Source organism: Tenrec ecaudatus, chromosome 7 (genome assembly GCF_050624435.1).
Source record: "Tenrec ecaudatus isolate mTenEca1 chromosome 7, mTenEca1.hap1, whole genome shotgun sequence".
NCBI classification, from domain to species: domain Eukaryota; kingdom Metazoa; phylum Chordata; class Mammalia; order Afrosoricida; family Tenrecidae; genus Tenrec; species Tenrec ecaudatus.
The window spans coordinates 15,467,774-15,494,301 of NC_134536.1; the positions used below are offsets into that span (position 1 = coordinate 15,467,774).

A 26,528-nucleotide genomic window follows, 5' to 3' on the forward strand; every position below is an offset into this window, starting at 1 on the left:
ATGGATTCTGGGAGCTCACTTAATTCTAGCTCCAATCCAAATGAGGTTGCCATGAGTCAGCATCAAATTGATGGCAACTGGATTTTATACAATCTATACAAAATCAAACCAAACTCACTGCCATCGAGCCAATGCAGCCCCATGGATACACTGCAAGACAGGGTAGAACTACCCCGTCCATTTCTGAAACTGTGACTCTTTCGGGAGACGAAAGCACAATCTTTCTTTTGCGGGGATGGCTGGTGAATTCGAACTGCCGGCTTTGTAGTTAGCAGCTCAATGCTTCTATATCACACCACACCACAATGGAGCATTCCATTGTGATAACTAGAGGGCATTCCCTGTTCTCATTTGAACGATTTTAACCATAGGGCTACTGTGTAAAGTCAATGCAACATAAGAAGCTGCTTTTCCTCCTTTGGTTTCACAAGGGGGAAGGAAAATCAGACTCTACATCAGGGTCTTCCACGGTTGATATCTATGAAGCTGAGGTCAGATATGTCCCAATCTCCAACCTTCCAACCAATTCTGATATCAATTGTCCCTTTCATAGCACTCTCGATTTTTCCGCTGGGCTTGGTAGTTCATTGCAGTGCCCACACAAAACTCACAGACAATATTCATAGTTATGGGGTTTATTAGGGAAGTTGAAAAGTTATAAAAGTCTAGGATACAATTATTCTCAGCCAGGTCTTTGGTCTCTTAGCTACATAGCGGCTTGTTAGCTTTCATTCTGCATGTTCAAAATTGCAGAGCGCTTTCAGAGCTGCCAATAAATGCCCAAAGGATACGCCACTCCACCACAAGCCCAAAGATGCTTCTGCAAACCTAGTTCCCCCAGTGAATTACCTGGAGGCACTTCCACAAGTTAGTATCCTGTCTGAAGACACTCAACTTTACTTGCTCCATGGGCTGGGAAGTCTACCACTCTCTTGCTCTGGCTCCTGGTGGCGATGCTATTACTGTTGCTGCTGCTTCACTGTAACTCCCCTGGTGTCACAGCTGGCTCCTGGATCAAGGAGGATTAATATGTAGTTATCTCAGGGATCAAAGGATGCAGCCCACTCCTGGCTCTTTTCTCTTGCTGGTAATGAATGACAAGCTCTACCACTTCCTGCTTATGAGTTGGCTCATGTTATACCAAGCAGGATGAAAATCATAATTCACCCGGTTGACATCTCACAACTGAATTGTCCCAGTGTCTTCCCCCACCTTCTCTTACCCAGACCCATCGGCAAAAGACCTTTTGGTGGGAGTAGCAAAAACTATGGCTAGAAGAGGAACATTAATAGCTCAGTGCACTGCAGCTATTTTCAGAACATACTGTGATATAATTGACTCACTGTTAGATGGCAAGTAAATATCACTTATTGGAGATAAAGCAACAGAGGAGAGTGGAATGTCTTTTTACCACTAAAAGGATGCATTAGTGATGCTTATTTTAGGCTTTCAAGAAGCCAATTAAAGGAGACACATGCCATGCCGACAAAATGCCCGCGTATAGCTGCAGTGCCATTTGGTTTTGCACCACGTGCCATTAAACTGTCCGAATGGATTGCGGTGCCAGTCTCATGTGTGTTTCAAAGATGCCACAATCACCAGGTTCGGCTGGAGCACCGTGCCTTCCTTGTAAGCAGCGGGCTCCCGGAACAGGTAATAAAGCCAGGACAGGCACCAGGCTGCCCATGGATGAGGCAGCTTGATGAAATCATTGAACACACTGATTCATCTGTGCAGCCTGAAAATTATGCATTTCTGCCTCCTGTGAACATGTTTCCTCGTCTTAAATTAAAAAAAAAATTGTCCCCTAGGATCTGCTTCAAAACACAGATGCCCACAAAAGAGCATTCCATGAAATCTACCGGACCAGGTCGGTTAATGGGATCCCTGTGCCCCCTGACCAGCTTGAGGACATGGCCGAGAGGTAAACAAACACCTGGCTTTAGGAAATCTCTTGTTCAAAAGCAGCTCCAGGGGGTGGGTTTTCCAATCCTTTTCTTTTAAAAATGGATTTCCTTTCTTCAACAGAGGTGTTTACATTTGATCAGGAAACCTCAGGATCCCCTAAGACAGGCTGAGAATGCCAAGGGTCTGACCCCTGGCTAATGGAAAAGAGGAAACCTGAATTTACTGGTGCCAGCCTGGAATTCAGGAGCACTTGTCTTCCTGGGCTGTATTGTTATTCAGGGCTGTCAGGAACATTATGTAATGTTGCAAAGGCAGCTTAGAAAAGAACCAGCAGAGCGATGTGTTGGCAGGGGAGAGCAGTGAATCCGACTCAATCATCCCTGGTGTGCCTTTCCACACAGATCTAGAAAAGCGATCAGAGGGGAGCGATCCACCGGTGTGGAGGGCTGTCCCGGCAGCCTGGTCCTGGGAGCTTGCGTGTAACAGGTTAAAAGCAGCTGCGTACTGTTACTATTAGTTACATCCTGTGAATTCTCGGTGTTTTCTCTCTAGGTTTCATTTTGTGTCCTCCACATCCGAGCTGCACTTGATGAGAATGGAATTTCTCGAATTAAAGTACCGTCTGCTCTCACTGCTGGTTCTTGCAGAGTCGAAGCTCAAGTCTTGGATCATCAAGTATGGGAGAAGGGAGTCGGTGGAGCTGCTGCTGCAGAATTACATTGTGAGTCTCCTGGGTGCTGGGTCAGAAGGAAACAGGAAGCAGGGATGTGGCATCTTACCCCTACCCCTTCATTTGATGCTGTTCTGTTTTCCTCTTGAATTTCAATGTGAAAGTACTCGTGCTTTGGTTGGATGGGAGAGGTGCTTAAGAGCCGTGTACAGGCAGCTGCTGTTAAAAATCTCTGTTTTCAGAAAAGGGTTGGTGCATTGGTCTTGTAGAGCAGGTATGATTGACTGGCTTTTATGGCTTTAAAAAAAAAGTTTTTTTGCATGGGATGCCCATGGCATCTGTTATGAACTCCTCGTTGAAGCCTGATTAAGACTGGAAGTAGCTCTACCTGTATCCCTTTAAATCGATTCTCATTTGCTCACAGAGAAGCTGTCTTTTTCTTTTTTTCAGATTAGGTCTGTTTCTATGTCTCATTGTCATTCTCTGAGCTGTGCATGTGCGTGTGTGTGTGTGTGTGTAAAACACTTGATCGATGAAGCTCTATACTGATGTGCAAATGAGTGTGTGTGTGTGTGTAACACTTGATTGATGAAGCTCTATACTGATGTGCAAATGTGTGTGTGTAACACTTGATCAATGAAGCTCTATACTGATGTGCAAATGAGCGTGTGTGTCTGTGTGTGTAACACTTAATCGATGAAGCTCTATACTGATGTGCAAACATGTGATCTCACTTTTGGGCTGTGTCCATTTAAAGCAGTGGTTCTCAGCTTCTCTCATGCCCCAACCCTTTAATACAGTTCTTCATGTTGTGGTGACCCATCTCCAACCATAACATTATTTTTGTTGCTACTTCATCACTGTAATTTTGTTACTGTTATGAATCGGGTGACCCCTGTGACAGGGTTGTTCGCCCCCCCTCCCCTCCCGAGGGGTCGTGACCCACAGGTGGAGAACCACTGATCTAGAACCATATAGAATTATATGAGGGGGCTTCAAAAAGTTTGAAATCCCAGTATCTTTTCAACATATTTCGCCACAAACTTTTTGAAGTCTCCTTGTATGGAGTCAGTGTAGATAAGGTCTCTGCCTACTCATGCACATACATGTGCAAAAGAGATTTCTCTGTCATCATTAGCTCCCATTGACATACGTGTGTTAATTAAAGGGGATTTATTTCTCTTTGTAAATTAAGCCTGCCCCCTTTTGCAAGCTTATTGGCAATACATGCTTACTCACACATTCATCTTTGATAGGACACTTCACTTTGTTTTCATCACAAATTCAAAATGGCAATTTAGTGAATTTTTACCAGATATATTCATTTCTAACCTGGACTCAGTGACTCTGACACCCGGGGGCAACTGATAGACCTACTGAAACAGTGGCTTTCGGGGGCCCCCGGGATTTTATTTTGCTACAGTTTTATTCTGTTTCCCAAGTGATGCCTGAAACAGCATTAATTTCAAAATTAAATGTCACAGCTTTTCAATCGAGTCTTTCTCAAGACTTCTAAAATGGTCTCAGAAGCATTTGTTAAAAATATGCAATCTGTTGTGATGGTCTCCCTTTATTCACCTTTTTATATTTTTCAGAAAGTAATGTGAAAAGTCCAGAGTTTCAACCCTCTGCTACTCCTTTCAATATTAAATTTCCCTTTAAGTGCAGATTTGCGTTTATATTTTCAGTCAAAAAATACACCCTGAACGCAGGAGCTATTTATGCAGGTTTCGTCTTTGCTATTTATGGACAGCCAATCAGATTCAAATGCTTAATGGGACCCTTCCACCAGGTTGATAACCCAGTACAATGATGTTAGCAATCCTCTTTTAACTTCTCAAAATAAAAGTTATATTAATAGAGAGTTGTTATTAATGATTAAAAATTCTTGTACTTTCTGCCTACTCCATAAAGTTCATTTAGCTGCTAATTTTAAACTTTGCTTTGTAGCTCTCAAAGTGACTTGAAAATTGCTGTAATTATGCCACAAACATAACATGTTTCAACGATTATGCCTTCATAGTCTCATCTCCTGTAGAAGGTTGCCTATTTACAAAAATTGTGAATATTAATCATTATGCAGCTTTGCTCACACTTCCTCTCCCCCTTCAGTTGCAAGTTAGCAATGACTTGGTGCGCAGTTCTTGGAATGACTGTAAAGCTTTGAGTGTTGTCCGTGTCTCTGGCGCCTGGGCAGTTGTGACACACACTAAGGGGCCTTCCGAGATCGCTCAGCATCAAGTCACCTGCTCCAATGGGGCACAGTTACTCTGACGTGGAACCTGGAGGTGAAGGCACAACATTCGGAATGGATGGGGGAAGGTCTGGGGGAAGCCCTGCTTCAGGTGGTAAAGATAGACTCATTGATCTTGTAGTTTAGTCCTCTGAAGAAGGTAGCTCACATATTAGTTTCGTCTCTGCTGGAGGACAGCTTACACTTAGACATTCGAGTTGCTGCTATTTATGTGAGAGTGTAGCATAGGTGAGTGGGTTTGCAGCAGGAGGGGAGGGATTGAAATGCACTCCCCCCTTACCCCCTCCCCCCACTACACTCCAACTCAATGCCATTTAGTTGATCCCGACGTGTAGCGACTGTAGGTTGGAAAAGAACCGGCCTGGTTGGTTTCCAAGACTATGACTCTTTGCAGGAATTGAAAGCCTCTTCTTTCTCCTGGAGAGAGACAAGTGGCTTCAAACTGCTGACCTTGTGGTGAACAGCCAACTCGGTCCCATATGACACCACCAGGGCTGCACCACCACTGGAATTACATCTGACCGTGCTTGACTCTCAGCACAGCAGCTCACTACCCATTCCACTTTGGGGATGACGCATTTTCCAGAAGACCTAGTCTTTTTGCACATTTTACAGCAACAGAATAAAACACACTCTTCTAAGGAGCAGAGACCGACACAGTTCTTTCGGTTCCACTTTGAGCCTCTCTCCTCCTTGTGGGGTTTGTGGGGAAGTTACCTGCTCTAGAACAGAATGGTTCAGAGAGTGACGACTTTCTGAGAATATAATAAGATCGGTTTCATTCATGCAGTCCGTTCCTTGGTTTCTAAAAACACTTGTTGTCACGAGCCATATGCTCTTCCCAAGAGAACACCAGAGGACTCTGTGAATGCAAAGGTTTCATAAGTACCTTCCTTCAGCTGAATTCTCAACTGTTTTATTCTTCTACCAAAAAAAAAAAAGATTAAAATTCCTCAGGACTTGAGAATGTATTTTTACAGGAAGTGCCTAAAGAATTCTTGCAAAAATACACAATGTTTGTTGCAGTTTGGTTAGGCAATAAGCTCTTGATAAGAGATGATTATTATAATGCACATCAAAAGATGACTCGTTTGCTCTTGCTGGTGGAATTGTTCATATGACCATGTTAGGTAACCCTTACTTCATTTGTACTTTGGAAAAAATGGGGTAGCATTTTATTCTTTCTTTCAAACAAAGAAAGAGAAGAGCTCTTGGGATTGTTGATTGTGTGAATGAAACATAAGAAACGCAAACATTCGTTTTATTAATACTTTATTCACTAAGTGGCCAATACTGTGAAACTACTTCTTTAAGTTTTTTCTTCTTGTTTTGAAGTCCTGAATTAGTCGGGTTAGCTCTATTGAAGTGAAATTGACAAACCTTCAAATTTTCATCTCTATTCTTACCTTGTGAAAGTCAAAATTTAGTCACTTCCAATAGTACTTTGGGTTTAGTGGAATAAAAAAGTTACCTTCTTTTTTATCAAAGTATCATCAACTCTGAAAGTCTCTAATGGGGCTTCTATGTTTAACTTGATCTCCAATTTGTCTTTATTTCAAAAAAGTTATTTTTATAAAGAAATAACAGACTATCCCTGCAGTTTTAAGTCTACTTGGGTGTTTATTAGCTCATTTTTCTTAGAGGCTATACCCAGATAGTTCATGGTGAAAGAGATTTGGACGTTCGCTCACTAAAGTGATTCTGGAAACTAAGGACCAACTTAAAAGAATCAATAACAAATTAAAATCAATGACCTCTCTTTCAACGTGTATGGTTTATTCTCTCAGATTGGAGGTCTACTTGGATAGGGCAAGCAGTTGTGTCTATTAGTTGAAAGTTTGGCAGTTCCAGTCTATCCAGAAACCCCTAGGGAGGCAGGCCTGGCCAGCTGCTTCCCAAAGGCCGCAGCTGTGACAGCCCTCAGGAGTCCTACTCGGAACGTGTGGGGTTGCCTCTCAGTGAGAATCGACTCAATAGTAATGCACAACGATACAACCATACGGGAAGCTCCAAAAGATCTGAATGACTCCTTACACGGTTTATACTATTCTTAGAGCCTCCTTCCTTGCACACCTAGAGGGGATGTGAACGTGGAAATAAGATTTTCCTTCTTGTTCACTTTTAATTACCGACATAATCATTAGCAAGAGGCTACTGAAGTCATTTTGCCCAGCCAGGACATTTCCATTTCCGTTAGCTAGAGGAATTGTCTTACCGTCAGCCTCTGGAAGCATGTGACAGACTATATATGACTGTCTTAAATCTTGGTCAGATAGTTTCCTCTTCAAGTTCTTCCACCAGGCTCATCGCCTTAGGTGTTTTTCCCCTTTTTTTTATCTAACTGGGGGGAGAAGAGGAAAATCAAGGATCGGGTGAAGGGTGAACTAGTAGGGGGGGTATTGTTAGTTTAAGCTGTGGACTATGGAGTTGATGATCTTAATGTAAACTCACATCTAGTTTACAACAAAAAGATGTTGACAAATTAAATTACCATATAATTTTCCCCCATTTGGTGAATTTGAAATTAAATAGTGACCTAACCACTCTCTTCCTACTTTATTCTCAAAACAAATATGAGCAGTCTTATTCAAGTTATTGAGTGACGTATTCGTCAAGAAACTTTCCATCCCAGGACATTTGCGACATTTCCAGCCCCCTCTACCTCTGAGGAATAATTAATGTGTAAGCACCTGTCTTATAAGCTTGACGTGCTATGAACTGTCCAATAGATGTAATGTTCTTTCATGTTTTCTTGAGACATGACCGACACATAATGGTAAAAAGCAAGGATGTTTGTGAAACTGCACCTGTACGATAGACTGTCCTATCTTGCCCTATGGGTCGCTATGAGTCAGAATTCATTTGATGGTAGTGAGCTTGCTTGTTTGTTTGTTTGTTTGTTTTTGAGAGGAGGCTCGTATTTCCTGGAGTTAACAATAACATAATTTATCTGTTTTGGTTTTCGTATGTGTTGTCTATTTTACAGTACATATTTGCCTGCAGTGACTATGATAGGTATGAATATATATATATATGAGATAGACCTGTCTTAGCTATATTTTTAAGAGGCCACTAGAAACATGACACCACTAATAACATGAGCTGAATGTGAGCTTATTTAGTTCTTTCCTCTTGCAAACATGCCCTGCCTCCCTTTTATTAGAACGGAAATGCTTGTGCCTGGCCCCATGTGTTTATAATTTGAAGTTTCTGGGAACATTCAGTCACAAGGATTTATATTCAAAGATCAAAAGAATCCCACAGCTCAAGCCCAGTAGGCCTGTTAAAATGTTCTTTCACATTTGCTGCTTTCTAAATGCCAGGCCTGGCTCTCCACAGAAACACCCATCTCCTCTCTCAACCAGCCCTTGGGAGGCAGAAGAAACCGAATACTTTCTCAATCTAGTGCTGAGTTAAAATTACCATTGTGGAATCAATGGTAAGCTTAGAATAAATTCAGGTTCTGTGTAGCGATAGAATCCATTTGATATTTTTAAGATGAGTAAGCTTAGGAAGTTTGGGTAAAATACCCACAAAGCGAGGTCATTGTCTTCAATCTCAGGCACACCTAAGACATACTGAAGCCGCCTGAGGTTCACACATCTGCCTAACCTGCGCTACCTTCTAACCATGCTCCCGCCCTTTCCAGTCTTTTATAGAAAATAGCAAATTCTTTGAGCAGTATGAAGTGACCTACCAGATCCTGAAGCAGACGGCTGAGATGTATGTCAAAGCAGATGGCTCAGGTATGGCGGGACTTGATGCGGCACGGGACTAGGTCAGAGTGAGAGCCTGCAGGTCTCTGAGGGATCCTAGCACGTGTAATCTCTGCAGAATCTGGGTGAGGCCGTGCCGCTGGCTTGGAGAGCACGGATTTAGTCTCCTCACGTGGACTTTTGGCTAGGAGACATTTTTCCAGTGCCTAACCTGCGTAATGACACACCTCAGTTTGTGTGTGTGTGTGATCTAAGAAAGAGCACAATAAGCATCCATTTTCTAAATTGCAATTTTAAAAAATCTATTTTCAACTCAGAGAATTGAAGGCAAATAAATAAATAACCTCAATACCACAATCAAGTCAATAAAAGCTTAATTGATATTAGAAAGTTGCCTCACGTCAATGCTGACTCACAATGACCATCTATGTCAGAGCGGAACTGTGATCCAAGAGGCATTCAAAAATAAATCAATAGCTGACGTTTGGGGTATAACTCACCAGGCCTTTCTTCCACGCCCTCTCTCTGGGTGGACTTGAACCTCTGGCCTTTCAGTGAGCAGCCAAGTGTGTTCCCCTTTTGATCCACCCACTTGTTTAGTGTAAACCCCAAAGTTGTTAAGAACATTATTGTCTTGAATGTAGTATGTCATATGTTTTGGCCAGCATCATGTGATAGCATTTTTGATTGACCTGAAATTCCCCCATTTACTTGGGTTCTTGGAACGTGTAAACACATGCATGGAGACCCTTGTCCATAGCCCATTTGTGGATGGCACTTGATGTGCTCGGATCTTTCATCTTTGTAATGGTCATGTGGCTTCCAGTACCTGGCGAGGGAGAGTCTCACGTTACACGTGTGAACTGTATAGCCTGAAGAAGGACCGGGCATTTCCACCAGTATGTAAGGATGCCAGGAGAAGGCATGATGGGCTTAAGGTATACATGCAAGCAGCCTAATGCATTTTGCCTGCTTCAGTGGAGGAGGCTGAGAACGTGATGAAGTTCATGAACGACACCACGGCTCAGTGGAGGAACCTGTCGGTGGAAGTGAGGAGCGTGAGGAGCATGCTGGAAGAAGTCATCTCCAACTGGGACCGCTATGACAACACTGTGGCCAGTCTGCAAGCATGGCTGGAGGATGGGGAGAAAATGCTCAGTCAAACAGAGCACGCCAAAAAGGTGAGGTGGTCGGACACAAGGGCAACTTCCATGTCGACTTTGATAAGTTTTTACAGCATGCTTTGCCTGGGAATATTTGCTAGTGTGACTCGACTATGCTGACTCCCCCTGACATATTATGTTTTCAGTCCATCCATTATTTCTGACCAATAGATACACCATTAACAGATGCTCTCTTCAGATAATTCCCTATTGGATACCTTCAGTGTTGGGCTTGTTTTGGTTTGACTTTGGAGTGCAGAAGAACCAGACTGGGTGCGGTCTCCCCAAACCTCCAGGCAGCAGAGGGCTCTAGGCTCACAATGTAGTCTGTATGGGAAGAGGCAGGAACAGGACCCAAAAACATAATCCAAACTCACTGCCATCCAAGCCATTCCGACTCATCGCCACTCATTTTTGAGAGGATGGAATTGGCTTTGGGTAACATAGTAATGAATCTAGAGCATGGCATTTTTGTCTCTGAATATTTCTTATTTTCAATTTTACCAACTCTCAGCCACAGGTTTTATTCTAGATTGGAGTAAGTTTTAAATTTTACTTATTTTTTGACCAGTTGTATGTATGTGTATGTATGAGGGGCCGTGGAGAGCACTGTATTACTTAATGCGAGTGGATGTAAGTATCAGTGAGATAGAGTATTGCATACAATTACTTTGTAAATATTTCACTTGGGGGCCAGTAGAAACCTCAGAGCAACCATTGAGAAAACGATCATAAAAATTACCTCTGCTCTCACTGATTTGTGGGGAGGGTAGGAAATAGCTCTGGGCCACAATGAACAGGGAAACAAATGAAATCTTAGCTGCCTCATTTCTTTGTCCATGAGTCGGTTGACAGTGTTGGTTGTGGTGGGTGGGGAGCTGAAGGCTGTACCATAGTGGTCAGAAGTTTTGATGTTGAGTTGAAATCTATTATACCATCTTCCCGAGTGTTCACACACATCGTTTAAACACAACCTGCACACAAATTCCAGCCTGACTACTGATAAGACTTTAAATGGTGGTCAGTAAATTTATGTGGAATAGGTACTACAGAGGAGTCTTAGTGGCACAGTTCATTAAGAATTGGGGTGGGAGGGGTTGGTCACAGGGTGACCAGCCACCCTGTGACAATGAGGCTACCTGCTCTGAAAGCCTAAGGAACAATTTCACTCTGTCTTCTAGGATCCCCAGGAGCCAGAATCCACTTGATGGCAGAGGGGAAATGCTAAAATGCTAGCCTCCCCTTAAGAAGCATATAGTCCACATTTACTATACGAGAATTACTGCTCCTCTTTCACAATTGGCTCCTATCCCATTGTGCTGTGCTACTGGATTTCCATTTTTCTGGTGTTTACCATTCTGCATTTGTGTAGCTTGAATATCTGTGGAGATGAGAATGGCGGCAGTCGTCGACCCATTCTGACTCGGCCTAGGTGTTTCTTGATGTAAGGGGCCCTGGCCACCAGGAACATAGCATCTCTTCCCACACAGGAACGACACACAGCTGTTTGAATGATCTCTTTACTGTGATGTGGCACCCATTCTTTTGACTTGGACTGAGCTGGAGAGCACTTCCTGGCCCAGTATGCAACCTTAAACAAATCAGAAAGGGTGTTATTCTACATGGGAGGGGCTTCCATTCTTCTTTGAAAAATGATTGAATTTGGTGTAAGTTTTGCTGTGTATATTCTCAACAACAAAGAAAATAAGATGTGTGTTTTATAAAAAAGGTATTTTCTGTTTCAAGTTCATTTATTAAAATGTTGTATTTGGTTGGGAACAGATTGAAGATGTCCCTGCACATTGGGACCAGTCTTAGAACAGGCATTTCTCTGAGTCTGGTCACTTTCATGTCATGGTTACTGTGCGGTACGGTTTCCAATCGTGTGCCTTCTTCACTTTCCGTGTAGGACTTTTTCCGCAATTTGCCTCATTGGATTCAGCAGCACGCCACCATGAACGACGCTGGCAATTTCCTCATTGAAACCTGTGATGAGACGGTTTCCCAGGATCTTAAGCAGCAATTACTGTTGCTAAATGGGCGATGGAGGGAGTTATTTATGGAAGTCAAGCAAGTATGTCTTTCCCATCTTTATATCTCCACAACACGTGTGTGTGTGTGTGTTACAACCTGCTGTGATAAACACCCTGTTTAGAGATTGCTCATCAAGAATGGGCTTACTGGTGCAGAGGGTAGATATGCTTAGAAATGGTATGTTGTGTATTTGGTAATTCATTCTCTAGGATTTTAATGGAGGACGATTACAAAAATTATCATTTGATTAAGAGGCACATTGACATGTGGCATCTACTTACAGAGATCCATTTGGGTTTCCAATCAGAGTTCAAGCCTTCTTTCTTTTTGCTAGTTCCTTCTTCTCCCCTTTCACAGTAATTGAACCAAGCTGAAATGTATTTAAATTTGGAGTTGGGGAATCTGGAGTTATAGGGAGTCCCCTATAACACGTACCGTGTAACATTTGCCGACAGTGTGAGGGAGTGAACGGCCAGGCAGACTAACGTCTCTGCTTAGTGGTTTCTCACACGGTGCACGGCCCGTTCTTGTCTTCTCAGTACGCCCGAGCTGATGAGCTGGACAGAATGAAGGAAGAATACACCGACTGTGTGAAGACCCTGACTGCCTTTGCCTCCGAGGCCCAGAGGAAGCTTTCAGAGCCCGTAGGAGTCTCCTTTTTGAATGTCAAGTTACTAATTCAGGACTTGGAGGTGAGGGGGATTCTGGGCCATAAAACACAGATACTACGTTGAAGAAAAACAACTCAGAGGGTGACTCAGTGATTGCAAACACTATCCCTACTTCTCCTTGGACGGGTCCTGCATGTCCTGGTGTGGGCCACCTCTCCTAAGAGAATGGATCTGGGTTTTGTAAAGCGTTGTGTTGACCAGGTAGAGTGTCACTTCGAAAGTGTTTACCTAGAGCCCAACGATGCAGCTCACGAGGAAACAAGAGCCTTCTGTAGACGGTGTATCCATCGATACAGGCTTTGCTAAAGGCTTCCGACAAACACGGTTCCAGGAAATCGAGTTTCGTTCATGCCATTTCTTGAATACTGTGCTGCCCTCAAACATGAACGAGTGGAAGAAGAGTTAATGACACGGAGAGGTTGCATGATATAATTGCGCTCTTAAGGTAGAAAAGCAATCACCATTAAACCTTAAAATGGTGAGAGATACACAGAGGGGAGAAAAGATTGGTGCTGGAATGAGACAATACTGGCTCTTCTTACAGTGTGAGAAGGCTATAGGAAAACTTAATTTTCTTCATGCTAATGTCTCTAAAATTTTTCAATGGGAACACATGGCTTTCTTGAGGGGTAAAAGGGTTGGTTAATATTTGAAGACAGGGAAGAGTCTCCGAGAGGGAACATGTGTTTGCTGACATTAGGGCCCATGACTCTTAGCTGCCCTGTGTACAGCGGAGAGCAGCCCCCACTGATCCTGCACCGTGTGTTGGGATAAAAGAATATTTACGACTGTGTCAGCACATAGCTTTGAACCTTTAAAGATTACGTCAGTTCATTTTTATGTAACTTAAAGATTTCTGGTCACTTTTCGAGGAAAGCTTGGATGTGTTTCTATATTAACAACGAAGGGGGAAAGGCCCCCAGGGGTGCCCAAGGAGCCAGCACAGCCCAGTGATTGAGAGCTCGGCTGCTAAGGAAGATGGTTGGTTTGACCCCACCAGTTGCTCCACGGGAGAAAGACGTGGCAACCAAAAGATGCATGCTTCCCTACAGATGTGCAACCTTGGAAGCCCTATGGGGCAGTTCTACTCAGTCCTGTAGGGCCATTATGAGTCAGAATAGGCTCTATTACAATGGGCTATGTGGCGCAGGTGGTTAAGCATTCAACTACTAACAACAAGGTTGACATTCACATTACCCAGAAAGGCTTGCTGACCTGCTTCCAAAAGGCCACAACCTTGAAAACCCAATGGAGCAATCCCACTGTTTACTCCTGGAGTCGCCATGAGCCCGCATCAACCTGATGGTGACTAAAAAACACCAAACTCGCTGTCATGGGTTCGATTCTGATGCATAGTGACTGTACAAGACAGTGTAGAACTGCCCCTCTGGGTTTCTGAGACTGGCCTTAGATAGCTTCATTTTCTACTGCAAAGTGGCTGGTGGTTTCTAATTGCTGACCTTGAGGTTAACCGCCCAACACATTACCCACAAGGCAATCAGCCCTCCTTGATGGTACCTGGTAATGAACTAAAACAACACCTGGAAGCTCCAAGGACCTCTTATAGACAAAGACTCTTCTGTGGCACCTGTGGGCTTTGGTCCCGCCTTCTTTGGTATCCTGAAGTTCTAAGGTGTTAATGTTGCTGTTTCCGTGGTTATTGCAGGACATTGAGCAGAGGGTGCCGGTGATGGATGCCCAATACAAGATGATTACAAAGACAGCTCACCTCATTACAAAAGAAAGTTCCCAAGAAGAAGCCAAGGAAATGTTCGCCACCATGTCTGGGCTCAAGGAACAGCTAGCCAAGGTGGGAAAACCTCAGCCCACACTGAGATACTGACACTGTGTGCTTGTCTCCTTCTCTCCCACCGACAGACGAGCGGGACACCTGCTGTGCTTGCTGACAGTCCTGCTTCTGCTTCTTTTAATGCTTTCCAACAATCTTTTTTTTTTTGCTTCTCCTTAGGTTTCCTGAGTTAGTAACTTTGGTATGAGTCTTAGCAAGGAAACTATGACGCTGACACCAAGCATGACCTCTGTTACTTTAGAAGTACTCCAAAAGCCCAAACCAAACTCACTGCCATTGAGTTGAAGCCTACTCACAAAGACCCTATGGAAGAGAGTAGACCTGCCCCCGTGAGTTTCTGGGATGGTAACTCTCTATGAGGGTAGAGCCCCGCCTGTCTCTCAGGGGACACGTGGTGCTTTCAAACTGTTGACCGGTGTTTAGCAGCCCAATGAGTCACCACTATGCCACCAGGGCTCCTTAGAAGCCATATTTTAAAGAGTCCTGGTGGTGCTATTGGGTAAGTATTGGAATGTTAACTGCAAGGTTGGTGGTTCAAACCCACCAGTCAAGATTCTAGGGAAAAGATGAGGCTATCTTTTCCTGTAAAGATTTACGGCCTCAGAAATGTGATATCGGATCATTATGAGTAGGAATTGATGTGATGGCAATGGATTTGGTTTGGGTTGGGTTTGGATGAGTTATATTTTAATATAAAGGTAGAACTTCTCTGAGGGAAAGATAAACTAAGAAATCGGTGTGTGTAAAACACACACACATATACATAGAATGAGAGGGGGGAAGGACGAGGAAAGAAGAGAAGGGCCATATATTTGAATGAGAATGAGTTCTCAAATACCCTTAATGTTAAGTGTTCCTGGAATACCTTCACCTTCTGTATTTGCTGATATAATCAGAAAACAGCAGAATGTCTGTTTTTCAGTTCCCAGATCTCACCTTAGACTTAGGGTGTTTTATTTCCTTTATATGCAGAGATAGCTGAACATAAAATCTGTTCTGACCCATAGCAACCCCATGGACCACAGAACGAAACACTGCCTACCTGGTCCTGCACCATCCTCAAAATTGTTCCTATGCCTGAGCCCCTTGTGGCAGGCACGGTGTCAACCAACTGTGCCATCTCCTTGAGGGCCTTGCTCTTTTTGTCTGCCCCTCCACTGTGCCAAGCAGGCTGCCCTTCTCCAGGGACCAGTCTCTCCCGACAACATGTCCAACGTGTGTAAGACAGTCTTGCCACACTTGCCTCTCAGGAGCACTTTGGTTGGACTCCTTCCAAGGCAGATCCGATTGTCCTTTTAGCAGTCCCTGGTACTTTCAATATTCTTCTCCATGATTCAAATACACCACTTCTTCTTGGGTCTCCCTTATTCAGTATACAACTGTCACATGCACAGGAGGCAATGGAGAATACCATGGCTTGGGTAGGGCACCTTACTCCTCGAAGTAACATCCTTGCTGTTCAGCACCTTAGAGGGTTCTTGTGCCGCAGATTTTCACAATGCAGCACACCTTTTGACCTACTGATTGCTGCTTCCATGAACACTGATTGTGGATCCAGAACTTTGATTTTGGATTGAGAAGCCATAGTCTTTTCTATTTGAAGGGTGGTTTTGTTTGTTTGTTTGTCTGAATTTTAGAAGTTCTTTGAGGATTATCTAAAGTTGATTTTGAGAAAGGTGGCATTTATAACCTGCATGATTGGATACTTAATTTCTAGCTAAAGAAAGGAGTTCATAAATAAATGAATGGGAAAATTTTTTATAAGGAACAATTAGAAAATAAAACAGAAGTAGACAAGCCTGTTAATAAGGATAGAAACTAGAAAGAGAGTGACCTATAGGAAATCTGTACTGAATATTTAATGGAAAAGAGGAATATTTTTGAAAAATTAAAATTGAAATAAGTATAGACCTGAGAAAGAAATGTTTAGCTGTCAGTCTGGTATAGAGTAGAGTATTTATTTTTAATGGATTACATTTTAACATTAAAACTAGAGTTATGTATAAGTTGAAAGTAATAGGAAATCATGAGAATATCTGTAGCCAGTAAAGTTGATAAACTCCCAGCTGCTCTCCAGAATTTTGTGTGGATTCACATCTCTGCCTGGACAGGCCTCCAGATCTGGGGCAATCCTGAAGGAAGCACATTATGCCCTTAGATACTGTCTAAGCCATGAAATAATTTTGCTGATGTTTCAGATGTAGCATCTTGATCTGTTTTCTGTAGCACACAGGAAGCTTTTTAAAAGTACCTTGTCTTTTATTGTTGATGCTAGCTTCTCTTGGTTTTGCTCAAGGTAATTTTAGCAGAGACTTGTTGCAGTGGAAGAATTATATCATTTATCTTTCAGGCAGATATGCAAGTGTGTCACCACACACCACTCTATCTGACACGGGGACACAAAGTGATCCTCTGGTCTTGCCACGGATGACTTTAGTAATATTAGTGATAAAATTAGTGCATGGCTGTGGTTCTCATTTAAGAAAGAAAAGGGCAAAACAAAACCAAAACTACCAGCAATGGTAGAATAACAATTACTTCATTCTCTTTCTTCAGTCTTATGAAAGTATTAATAGTACTTTGGAAGCCACCTTACAGAAAATGGGGTGGGGGTTGGGGGCAGCGGGGCAGGAAGGTCTCGGAGAACTGGTCCTGATCTAACATAAATGTTAGATGGCAGCTTTAGGGGCTCTTGCGTTCCAAGACCTTAGAGTCACATCGTCAAGATAATGCAGACATGCAAAACCAAACCAGCACGTGACGGGTGTGTTGGTTCTGACTCAGTGTGGCCCTGTGAATGTCAGAGAACTGCTTCCCTACTGCAAGACCTTTCTTCAGAACTGCCCCTGGGTGGATTTGAAAGGCCAACCTTTCTGGTTAGTTACCGTCTTCGTTAACCATTGGTGCCACCCAGGAGTTCCAGGTGCCACATTCACAACATGTTTTGCAAAGACACCTGAATGAGGAGGGCGAGGACCATTCCGACCAGGGACAAGCCTAGTAGCTGAGCCTTCCCGAGGGAGTGAGTCTGTGACATGAGTTCTTGGGACCTGAGGAGGCAGAGAGTATCGAAATGCGGACTCAGGGGGCAGCAGGGAAGTAGATAGCCTTCGAAGCCAGTTCACTCCCATCCACCTCCCTGCTGAGAAGTTGCCTCCGCAGTCCAGTTCTATGAATGCTGAATCGGAATCGACATTTCAGCAAGATTCCCACGTGATTCTGATTTAGTGGAGCTGGGGAACAAAGACAAATTCTTTGCAGAGGGTTGAACGAGAACGAACCAGTTCAACCCCTGATTTGGGAAAGAATAAGCCAACCAGTCTGTAAGCTTATCTGGACTGAGTGTCTTAAGTAGGAGGGTTATTGATAATGAATTTGGAAGGCTGGTGGAGGCCCCATGTACCTCCACTGAGTACATTCCAAAGCTGTAAATCTTAACGGGAACTGAGAGCCGTATCTTTGTCCCACAGAGTGGCTGATGGCTTTGAACTTACAACGGTGCTGTTAGCAGTTCAAAGTTTACTGGACAGGGTCACCAGGGTACCTTGGATTAGTAAAAAAACTCACTGCTATTGAACCAATTCCAACTTTCAGCATCACTATACGACAGGGGATTTAACCAAACCTATAGGAGATGGTGGAATCTCCCCTGTGGGTTTCTGAGACTGTAACTCTTATGAGTGTAGTAAGCTTCATCTTCCACCCAAAGAGTAGCTGGTGGTTTGGAACTACTGACCTTACAGTTACCAGCCTAATGTGTAGCCACTATGCCCCAGGGCTCCTTGGAGTGGTCTCGATAAAGAATGCTACTGAAAGATAACCTGGGTTCAGATTTGAAGGCCCCCGTAAAGATGAGATGCACGTTATGGGTGGAACCGGGTGCCAACTAGTTCGCCAACCCCATTTCTTTAGGTGAGAAAGTGCAACCCAGATGGGGCTGTCTCCATGAATTTTCATTGAAAAAAAACCAAAAACAACTTTGTAGCTATTTATTTTTCTCAGTGTGACAGATATATATATATATATTTATTTTAAACAGAAAAACACAACACGCCCACAGAAAATACCACTCAACTCTCTTCGAGATTTGAAAGCCCCAGACCAAAGGACATGCTCCCGAGAGCTGGAAACAGTCTCCGTAGCTTGCATCCTTAATGGTGTTTACTGGGATTTCACCCTTGTTATCTTAAAGGTCAGAGAATGTCACTCCCCACTTCTCTACGAGTTGCAGCAGCTATTGGTTCCGTTGGAGGCCTTGGAAAAGCACAAGACGAGCTTCCATGACTCCCTCGGGAAAATTGACGCCGCGATGGCCGTTCTTGAGCGCGAGGCACAATCGAGCGCCCTTTTCCAACAGAAGCATCAGGTGAGGAGACGTAGCCATGTGAACGCCCATGCATGAAGACAAACCGGGGCGGTGCGCGGAGGGAGAAAAATCCCGACCGCATGGGATGCGTTTCTAATGTCACAGTGACAAGGCAGACAGACAGACACAAGAGTTCTTGTCCAATGAGGAACGTCTGACTCCGTTGCCAGCTGACCTTGGGTTTGCACGGTACCCAGGTAGCTGTGGAGCTGGACTGTATGTTGTTGGGGCGGAGCTCCTTGGAACCAGGTGCTTTACTGTGAAGTCGTGAGGTTGATGAGTGGTGCATTGTGCAAGATTAGAAAGGCTGGCATGTCTAAATGCACCTGGTTCCTCTGCCTATGATCTCAGCAATGCCCAGAGCCAGGTGGTTCTCAGAAAGCACCTGGGGATGTCGTCTCGGTGCCGGGGAGTGCTATGTGAGATGAGCTGGAAACCTAACAGGAAGGCTGATTTCATCATGGTCCCTCCAATACCCAGATCAACAGTCGGTTGAATCAACTCATTGCGATCATGCAGGACACAGGCGACATACTCCTTAAGGTGTCTGAGGCGATACATAACTATGGGCAGAGACAGCCTCAACTTTCTTCTGCTGTGGGGCTGGCGCCTGGCCCATTTCACCACCATGCCCAACCCACAGCAGCAGCACCCTGGCTCCTCCCAACCCAAACTCACTGCCATGGAACCAGTTCCAGCCCAAACTGACAGACAAGCAGTGGTTCCAACTCATAGTCAAGTCCAGTTCTTAGCAACCCTATGCAGGGCATCCATGACTGTAAACCTTTAAGCTGATAGACAGCCTCCTATTTCTACCAAGGAGTGGCTGCTGAGTTGAACCATGAACCTTGTGGTTAGCTACCCAGTGTTCATCCCACAACGCCACCAGATCTCACTAACTGGTGGCAAGAATGCAGACACTAAGCCAGTGTTTCCCAACGTGGACGATACTGGGGATGCTGGAATGATCCAGGGGGCTACAAAGGCAGATGCCTACACCTTATCCTGGCCTGTGGGCTATAGTACAAACGTTTCTAATGTCCAGGGGCCATTGATTTTTATTTTCTTCCTGAAATGGGAGTGGTAATCCAAATAAGTTTGGGAACCCGTGCACTAGACAAACCACAATTTTGGCATCCTGTTTTCGTAATGTGGCTAAGCTGGGCATGAGGACACGGACCCTCAGAGCTCTCACTGCGACATTTGAATGTCCGACTCAAGAACAGACCTCGGACTTCAGTGGCTTTTTAAAGAACGGTGCCCCTGGCCCTCTGCCTTCATGTGTTGGTGCTGAGAAGGAGGCTCTTGCCGTGTTTAGAGCCTCCGCCTTGCGCTCGTCAGCCCCCTGTCGCTGCCTTCCCTTGCAGGAGTTGCTGGCGTGTCAGGAGAGCTGTAAGGAGATGCTGGCCCTGGTCGAGAAAGGCAGCCAGAGCGTTCAGAAGTTTGTGAGCGTGAGCAGCGTGCTAAAGCATTTTGACCAGACCAAGCTGCAGAGGCAGGTTGCCGACATTCACGTGGCTTTTCAGGTAGTTTGCTTTCTCCTTTGTTGTCTCCTTTCTCCTTTATTATGACTCTCTTGACAGTAACGAGCTCGGGAGACCACAAGGAGGGAGAAACCATGAACCTCGCTTCTCCTGCTCTCTGCCCCGTCGGGATCCTCCCTACCCACTTCAGATGTCTGAAGACCCATCGCTTTTCTATTAATTAGTCGTGGGAGGAAACAGTGATAAGGAGTCAGTTCTTTTTTGTCACCTCCCCAGAGGAGAGAGGCGACATGCTCCATAGATTTTAAGGCTATCTCCATCTTCAAGGATGTGGTGATGCGTTTGAACCATCAACCTTCTGATCGGTCGCTGAGTGCTTACTGGCTACGCCCACAAGGCTCCCCTTCATCGCCAAAGGGGTTGATTGTTATTGTTAAGTGCCAGCGAGTCCGTTCCAACTCATAGAGACCCCGTGCAGAACAGAAAGAAACCCTGCCCGGTCCGGTGCTGCTCCTCTTCTTCACAAGCATCATGTCCCTCTCCAGGGACTGGTCTCTCCTGACAGCATGCCCAAAGTCCACGGGAGCAAGCCTCGCCGTGTCTCTTAAAGATGGACTGCTCTTTATTTATTGATTGTTATTTTATTAAATGATCATTTACTGGGGGCTCTTATAACAATCCACACAGCAATTGTATCTTGATGAATTACAAATTATTACTATTTTCACATCTTACACCGACCGCTGGATAGAGCCTCACAATGTAATCATTATTTGTACATGCAGAACATGGTAAAGAAAACTGGTGACTGGAAGAAACATGTGGAAACCAACAGCCGCTTGATGAAGAAGTTCGAGGAGTCCCGGGCGGAGCTAGAGAAGGTGCTTCGGATCGCTCAGGAGGGCTTGGAGGAGAAGGGGGACCCAGAAGACCTCCTGCGGAAGCACACTGTGAGTCCATCCCCTGTGAGGACATGGACAGGTGACCCTGACTGTAGACCATGCTTACAGAGAGGGAGAGACGAGCGGATGAGGGAGGAGGGTAGAAAGCTGTGGGCCATAAGACCCCAAAACTTCAAGAGCAGTAGCAATGCTGATGCCCTTGGCATTGAAAGGCATCCTAAGATAACTCAGAGTCACCGTACTACTTAGAAAAAGTCTTAAATAGTCAAGGATGATGTAGCCAATAATTGAGGCGAATGACTACGGCCTTTGGGCTCATTCTCTAAGCTAGTACACTGTGGAAGGGATGCTCTATCTCCCGAAACGTGTCTCGGGACTGGAAGCCAGCCTTGTGCCCATTAAGCTGGCCATGGAGATCGCAATGGCATCAGCATGGTGAGCGCTAGTCATGTTTGAGCTGGTGGACGCAGGGAGTGGGCACACCGAGAATGCGTGTTCAGGGTCATCTAGTTCTGAAAGCGCAGTGGCTGTTTCTAAGCCACACTCTTGAGTGGCGAATGCAATCTATTTGTGAAGCAGCTGACTGCACTTCTTAGCAGCGTCCTACCTCCCCAGGGCTGCTGTAACACAGTGCCACATAGGGGGTAGTTTACAGGAGCAAAATGCACGCACTCACAGTTCGACCAGCTGTGAGTCCACAGTCAGGGTGTCAGCAGGACCCTGTTCTCCCCAGAGCTTCTTGAAGATGCTCCTTATCCCTCCCAGCTTCCTGTAGGCCCAGGTGTTCTTTGGTTACAGCTGTAGTAGACCTCTGCCCCCACAGGGCCCCCTCCCCCCTGTCTCTGCTTCTGCTTGATAAGCCACTGTGATTGGATAAGGACCCACTCTATTCCTGCATGATCTCATGATTACTTAGCCAATAGCATTTCCAAGATCCTGTTCCCACATGAGGTCTTGTTTTCAGAGGTAACAGGGTGTGGGACATCAACATATCAGTCTGAGGGGACACAAGACAATTCCTCTGGATCCTACAGATCCATGGTGTGCCATTTTCTACTTGAAATCACGGTGCTTTCAAAATTATCCTGAATGTGTTCTCCCAAGACTGTGGGAGGCCCGGTCATGGGCACGTCTGTCTTCCTGAGCCCAGGTGTGTAGTTGAAATAGCTCCTAATAGACCATGAGGGCCACGGACACATCACATTTAGGGGACAAGAAAGGGTGAGGCTTCGTTCTGGCTTCTGCTCCGTCCTCAGCCTTTCCCAAAGAGACATCCCTGTGGAGTCAAGGTTGGAGGACCATACTTGGCATGCCAGAACATTCTAGCAAATGTGAAAACCACGGAGATATTTTTTTTCCAGAAGATAAAAAGGGCTTGTTGAATTTTCAAATGCACTGGGTTCTGACTCATAACTACAGATGGTTATAGTTCATTCCAGAAAAATAAATAGTCACTGCCCAGAAGGTTTGAAGAGCACCGCAGTTGGCAGTGGGGCTGGTTTAGAAGCGTGACAGCTTCATGACATGGTGACTTCATTCTTTCCGAGGAGACTTTTTTCCCCCCTCAGAGGTTTGTTTTTTTATCAAAATTGTGGAAATATAGGTAACAAAAATGCTTGCCATTCCAGTCTTAATGTGTAGACTTCAGTGGCTTTAGTGACAGGTGCACAACCATCAACGCGGTCCATGGCTCAGTTTTGGCATCTCCAACTCACTGTCCCCTCAGCAGAGACTCTTGTTTCCTTGTCCCCACTCCTTCCCTGCAAACCAACATCAACTCTGTGCATTCTTCTCTTCTTGCCATTTCGTGGAAGTGGGACCTTAGAGCACGTTTCCTTTCGGGCGGCCCTCCTTCCCTCAGCACGGCGGTCCCTGGGTCGATCCGTGCTGCACCAGGCGTCAGAGCTGCGTCTCTCTTTATGGAGCAGTGATATTCCATCCTACAGCCGAGGGTGTCTTGTTGAGCTACCCATCTCTGCAGGGACTCTTGGGTGGTGGCGCCATATGGGTCGTTGTAAAGAGGGCTTCTGTGAATATTAGTGTACGGGCATCTGTCCACCTCCTTGCTTTCCAGTCTTTGGGGGTGTATTCCTAGAAATGGGATTGCTGACCCAGAGGATAAGTCTTCCTTCACGTCTGGAGTTGAACTTCTGGAGCAAGGAACTGCCAAACCTAACCAGGACACTCTTGCCTACCTCCCCCGTCCCACCTCAGGAGTTCTTCAGTCAGCTCGACCAGCGGGTGCTCAATGCTTTCCTGAAAGCGTGTGACGAGCTCACAGACATCCTCCCTGAGCAGGAGCAGAAGGGCCTGCAGGACGCTGTTCGGAAGCTTCACAAGCAGTGGAAGGTGAGTCGGGGAGGAGGGAGCGAGCGGGAAGAAGAAAGGCATCCTAGCTACTCCTGGCATTTTAAAGACAACACAACTGGGATCAAACATGAGAACACACCACGTGGTGGTTCTAATGGGTCGGAGGCATGGAGGCTCTGTGTTCAATGGAACGAAGCACCGTGCCATCCTGTGTTGAATGCCTTTGTGAAGTCCCACGAAAGTTTTGTTATTCCTTTTGTCTTGATGGAATCAATTTTATCATATGGGTTAAGATGCCTTTTTTGTTGTTGTTGTTTCTTCATTTGGGGTGTAGGGAGAGGGGTGGTATCAAGCATCGAATGTATTCAGGCAACATGTAGGGAATCTCTGGTGAGTCAATTATGTTAGGCAGAAACAAAAGCCAACTCACTGCCCTTGAGTCAATTCGAAGTCACAGCCATGTTCTAGGACAGACTAAGAACTGCCTCGTTCATATCCTAGACTTTCCATCATTAACAGGAGCAGAGAGCTCATCGTTCTCCCTCAGAGACAGTGGGTGGGAATCACTGACCTTGCAGCTAAAAGCTCAACACAGAGCACACCATTAGCTTCCTGGGTCTCACATGCGCTGCTGCAATGACAAAAAAAAAACAAAAACAAAGCAGAAAAAGAGTTACTGTCCTCCAAAGTTTACCATCAGCTTAATGTATAAATAAGAGCGTTTATTGTTTAAGGATTTCATGATGAACAAAAACACAGCCTATGTTCCCTGTGCTTAGAATCTCTTAGGAGAGAGAATTCGTTATACATAGCAGAAGCATAATTTCAAAGGACAAGCCCACAGTTAAGTAATATGCCAGTGGACCTGAAAAGTCTGTGCCACAAGGGAATGGAAAGATAATTTTCCACATGCTGTTTGAACCTCCCGTGTAGTTTCCAGCTTTGAGAGAGGGACGTGGACCCACTGAGATATTGGAGAGGGGTTACTAAAACAGTTAGCCTTTGAGCTGGGGTTTTAAAGAAGAACCAAAGACCAGGGGGCAGGGAGGAGGCAGAAGCAAACAGCACGCAGAAGAGAGAGGTTTCCCATGTGATCCATGGGTTTGCAGGCCTCTGATCCTGCTCAGTCCCACGTGGGTGGCTTGGGCTGGGGGAGTGAATCTTGGGAGACCAGGTCAGGCCTGTCCAGTGGAGGCTGACTTCAGCACAGACACATCACGGACACCAGGATCCCATTTAACGGAGACCCTGTGGAAGGCTGACTTCCTTAAGCCCAACTGCAGAGGCCGTCATGGAAACAAACAAATAGGCAGACAATCAGGACTCCGAAGAACACAGAACTAAGCAGCAGCTTTGGAGTCATGGTGACCCGTGTGGGCACCATCGCAGGTGCAACCGCTGCTGCTTCTGCACATGGGTCCCCAGGCCTCCTTCCTGAGCTGCCCCTGGGTAGACTCAAACCTCCAGCATCTCGGGTGGTGGCTGAACATGTTGAGATTTCTGTTCGCAGCTGAACACAGGGAGCCCTAGTGGCGTAGTTGGTTATACGTGGGGCTGCTACACACAGGCCAGCGATTTGAAACCACCGGCCACTCGGCCGGAGAAAGACGAGGGCGTGTGCTCCCATAAGACTTTCAGGCTCAGAAACCCACAAGGGCAGTTGTGCTCTTCCCTCTGGGGTTGCTGGGAATCAGCATAGGCTCCATGGCAGTGAATGTGCTGAATTTGGGAACTCCAACAATTTTTTTCCCCAAACCCAAAGCCAACTGCCAGCGTGTCATTTTCTACTCAGAATGACCCTGTAAAGGGCTTGTACATCTTTATGGAGCAGACAGCCTCATTTTCTACCTCAGAGCGAGTGGTGGGTTTGAACCGTCAACCTTGCAGAAGATAACTCTAGCAGCAGGTTAAGGAGTACGGTGCTGTGGAGTGGCACATTTCATAGACACTATATGAAGGCATGGCGGGGCCAGGAAGGATGACTACGAAAGTACTCTGCATCTGGGCTGTGGTCCTTAATGAATTGTTTTACATCGCTCATTCAAGCTGGAAATAAAATTCAGCCAGACCATGGGGAAATCCCAGTTCTGTAAATCTATTTTTACTTGCTAAGTCTGGAAATTGAAATGTCTCTGCTTTAAAAAAAAATTTCCAAAGAAATTGGAGTCTCTAAAGGTGCTGATGAAGCTCACTGTATATCATCGGGGCTGCAGTGAACATGAAACAGGGTGCCCAAGGAGCAAATCTCCTTGGCCCCGTGGAAGAATGTGTGTGTGTGTGTGTGTGTATGCACGCGCGCGTGTGCGTGTGTGTGTATGCACGCGCACTACTTCCACTGGCATGTGCTTAGTCAGGAACGTTTTTTGGACTGTGCCATGGGATACAGGATCTGCAAGGAGAAGCCCCCTATCATCTGCTTCATCTGAAGATTGACGTGGAGAAGAAGAGGTTCCTGGCTGCCATAGACGAATGCAGAACGGAGCTGGACCGGGAGACCAAGCTGGCGCCCCAGGAAGGCAGCGAGAAGATGATTGAAGAGCACAGGGTAGGTCTGCCCCAGGCGGGGAGCTTCAGAAAGCCACCCTGTTGCTCCCAGGCGACAGCCGGTGGCTTGGTTTCGGGCTCATGGAATCTAACGGGGACTCTGCCGGGAGCTCTCCTCTGAAGATGGATGGACGTGGTCTGGCTTCCCACAAGGGTTATAAAAATGTTCCTTCCGCCCCAGGTTTTCTTCAGCGACAAAGGCCCGCATCATCTCTGTGAGAAAAGGTTGCAGCTCATTGAGGATCTGTGTCTGAAGCTGCCCGCTCGGGACCCTGTGAGAAACACGCCCGAGACTTGCCACGCCGCCCTCAGAGAGCTCCGAGCGGCCGTGGACAGCACCTATGAGACGCTCCTGGGGGACCCAGACAAATGGAAGGACTACTCTAGCAGGTACTCCCAGCACTGCGCCCGCAGAGGGGAAGGGTGGGTGACTGTTCTGTTCATCAAGACCCCTTGTCGTCGATGGGCACGCCGAGTCGATTGGGTGCCATCGTGACCACACAGACTGGAGGAGAAGTAGCCCGCAGGGTTGCCAGGGTGCTCTTTGCAGAAGCAGCCTCTAGGTCTGTTGGTGGGCTCAAACCACTGGCCTGGAGGTTGGTAGCCGAGTGTTTAACCACTCGGCCACCAAGGATGCCCAGTCATGCAACACAAGAGAGAAAAGTAGATTGTATCATATTACCCCAAAATGCCTCC

At 45.6% G+C, this 26,528-nt stretch overlaps 1 protein-coding gene across 1 annotated transcript in view; it reads left to right on the top strand.

Annotated features, from left to right (window-relative positions):
• Window positions 1–26,528, top strand: part of LOC142453150 (nesprin-1-like) — a 239,076-nt gene that overhangs the window by 132,945 nt on the left and 79,603 nt on the right. The window contains exons 13-25 of the mRNA XM_075554218.1: window positions 1,812–1,924; window positions 2,461–2,629; window positions 8,482–8,578; window positions 9,527–9,729; window positions 11,621–11,785; window positions 12,285–12,437; window positions 14,083–14,226; window positions 18,419–18,592; window positions 19,960–20,118; window positions 20,862–21,026; window positions 23,193–23,327; window positions 25,675–25,833; window positions 26,014–26,222. Of these exons, the coding sequence (XP_075410333.1) occupies window positions 1,812–1,924; window positions 2,461–2,629; window positions 8,482–8,578; window positions 9,527–9,729; window positions 11,621–11,785; window positions 12,285–12,437; window positions 14,083–14,226; window positions 18,419–18,592; window positions 19,960–20,118; window positions 20,862–21,026; window positions 23,193–23,327; window positions 25,675–25,833; window positions 26,014–26,222 (2,045 nt within the window). The remainder of the gene's footprint in view (window positions 1–1,811; window positions 1,925–2,460; window positions 2,630–8,481; window positions 8,579–9,526; window positions 9,730–11,620; window positions 11,786–12,284; window positions 12,438–14,082; window positions 14,227–18,418; window positions 18,593–19,959; window positions 20,119–20,861; window positions 21,027–23,192; window positions 23,328–25,674; window positions 25,834–26,013; window positions 26,223–26,528) is intronic.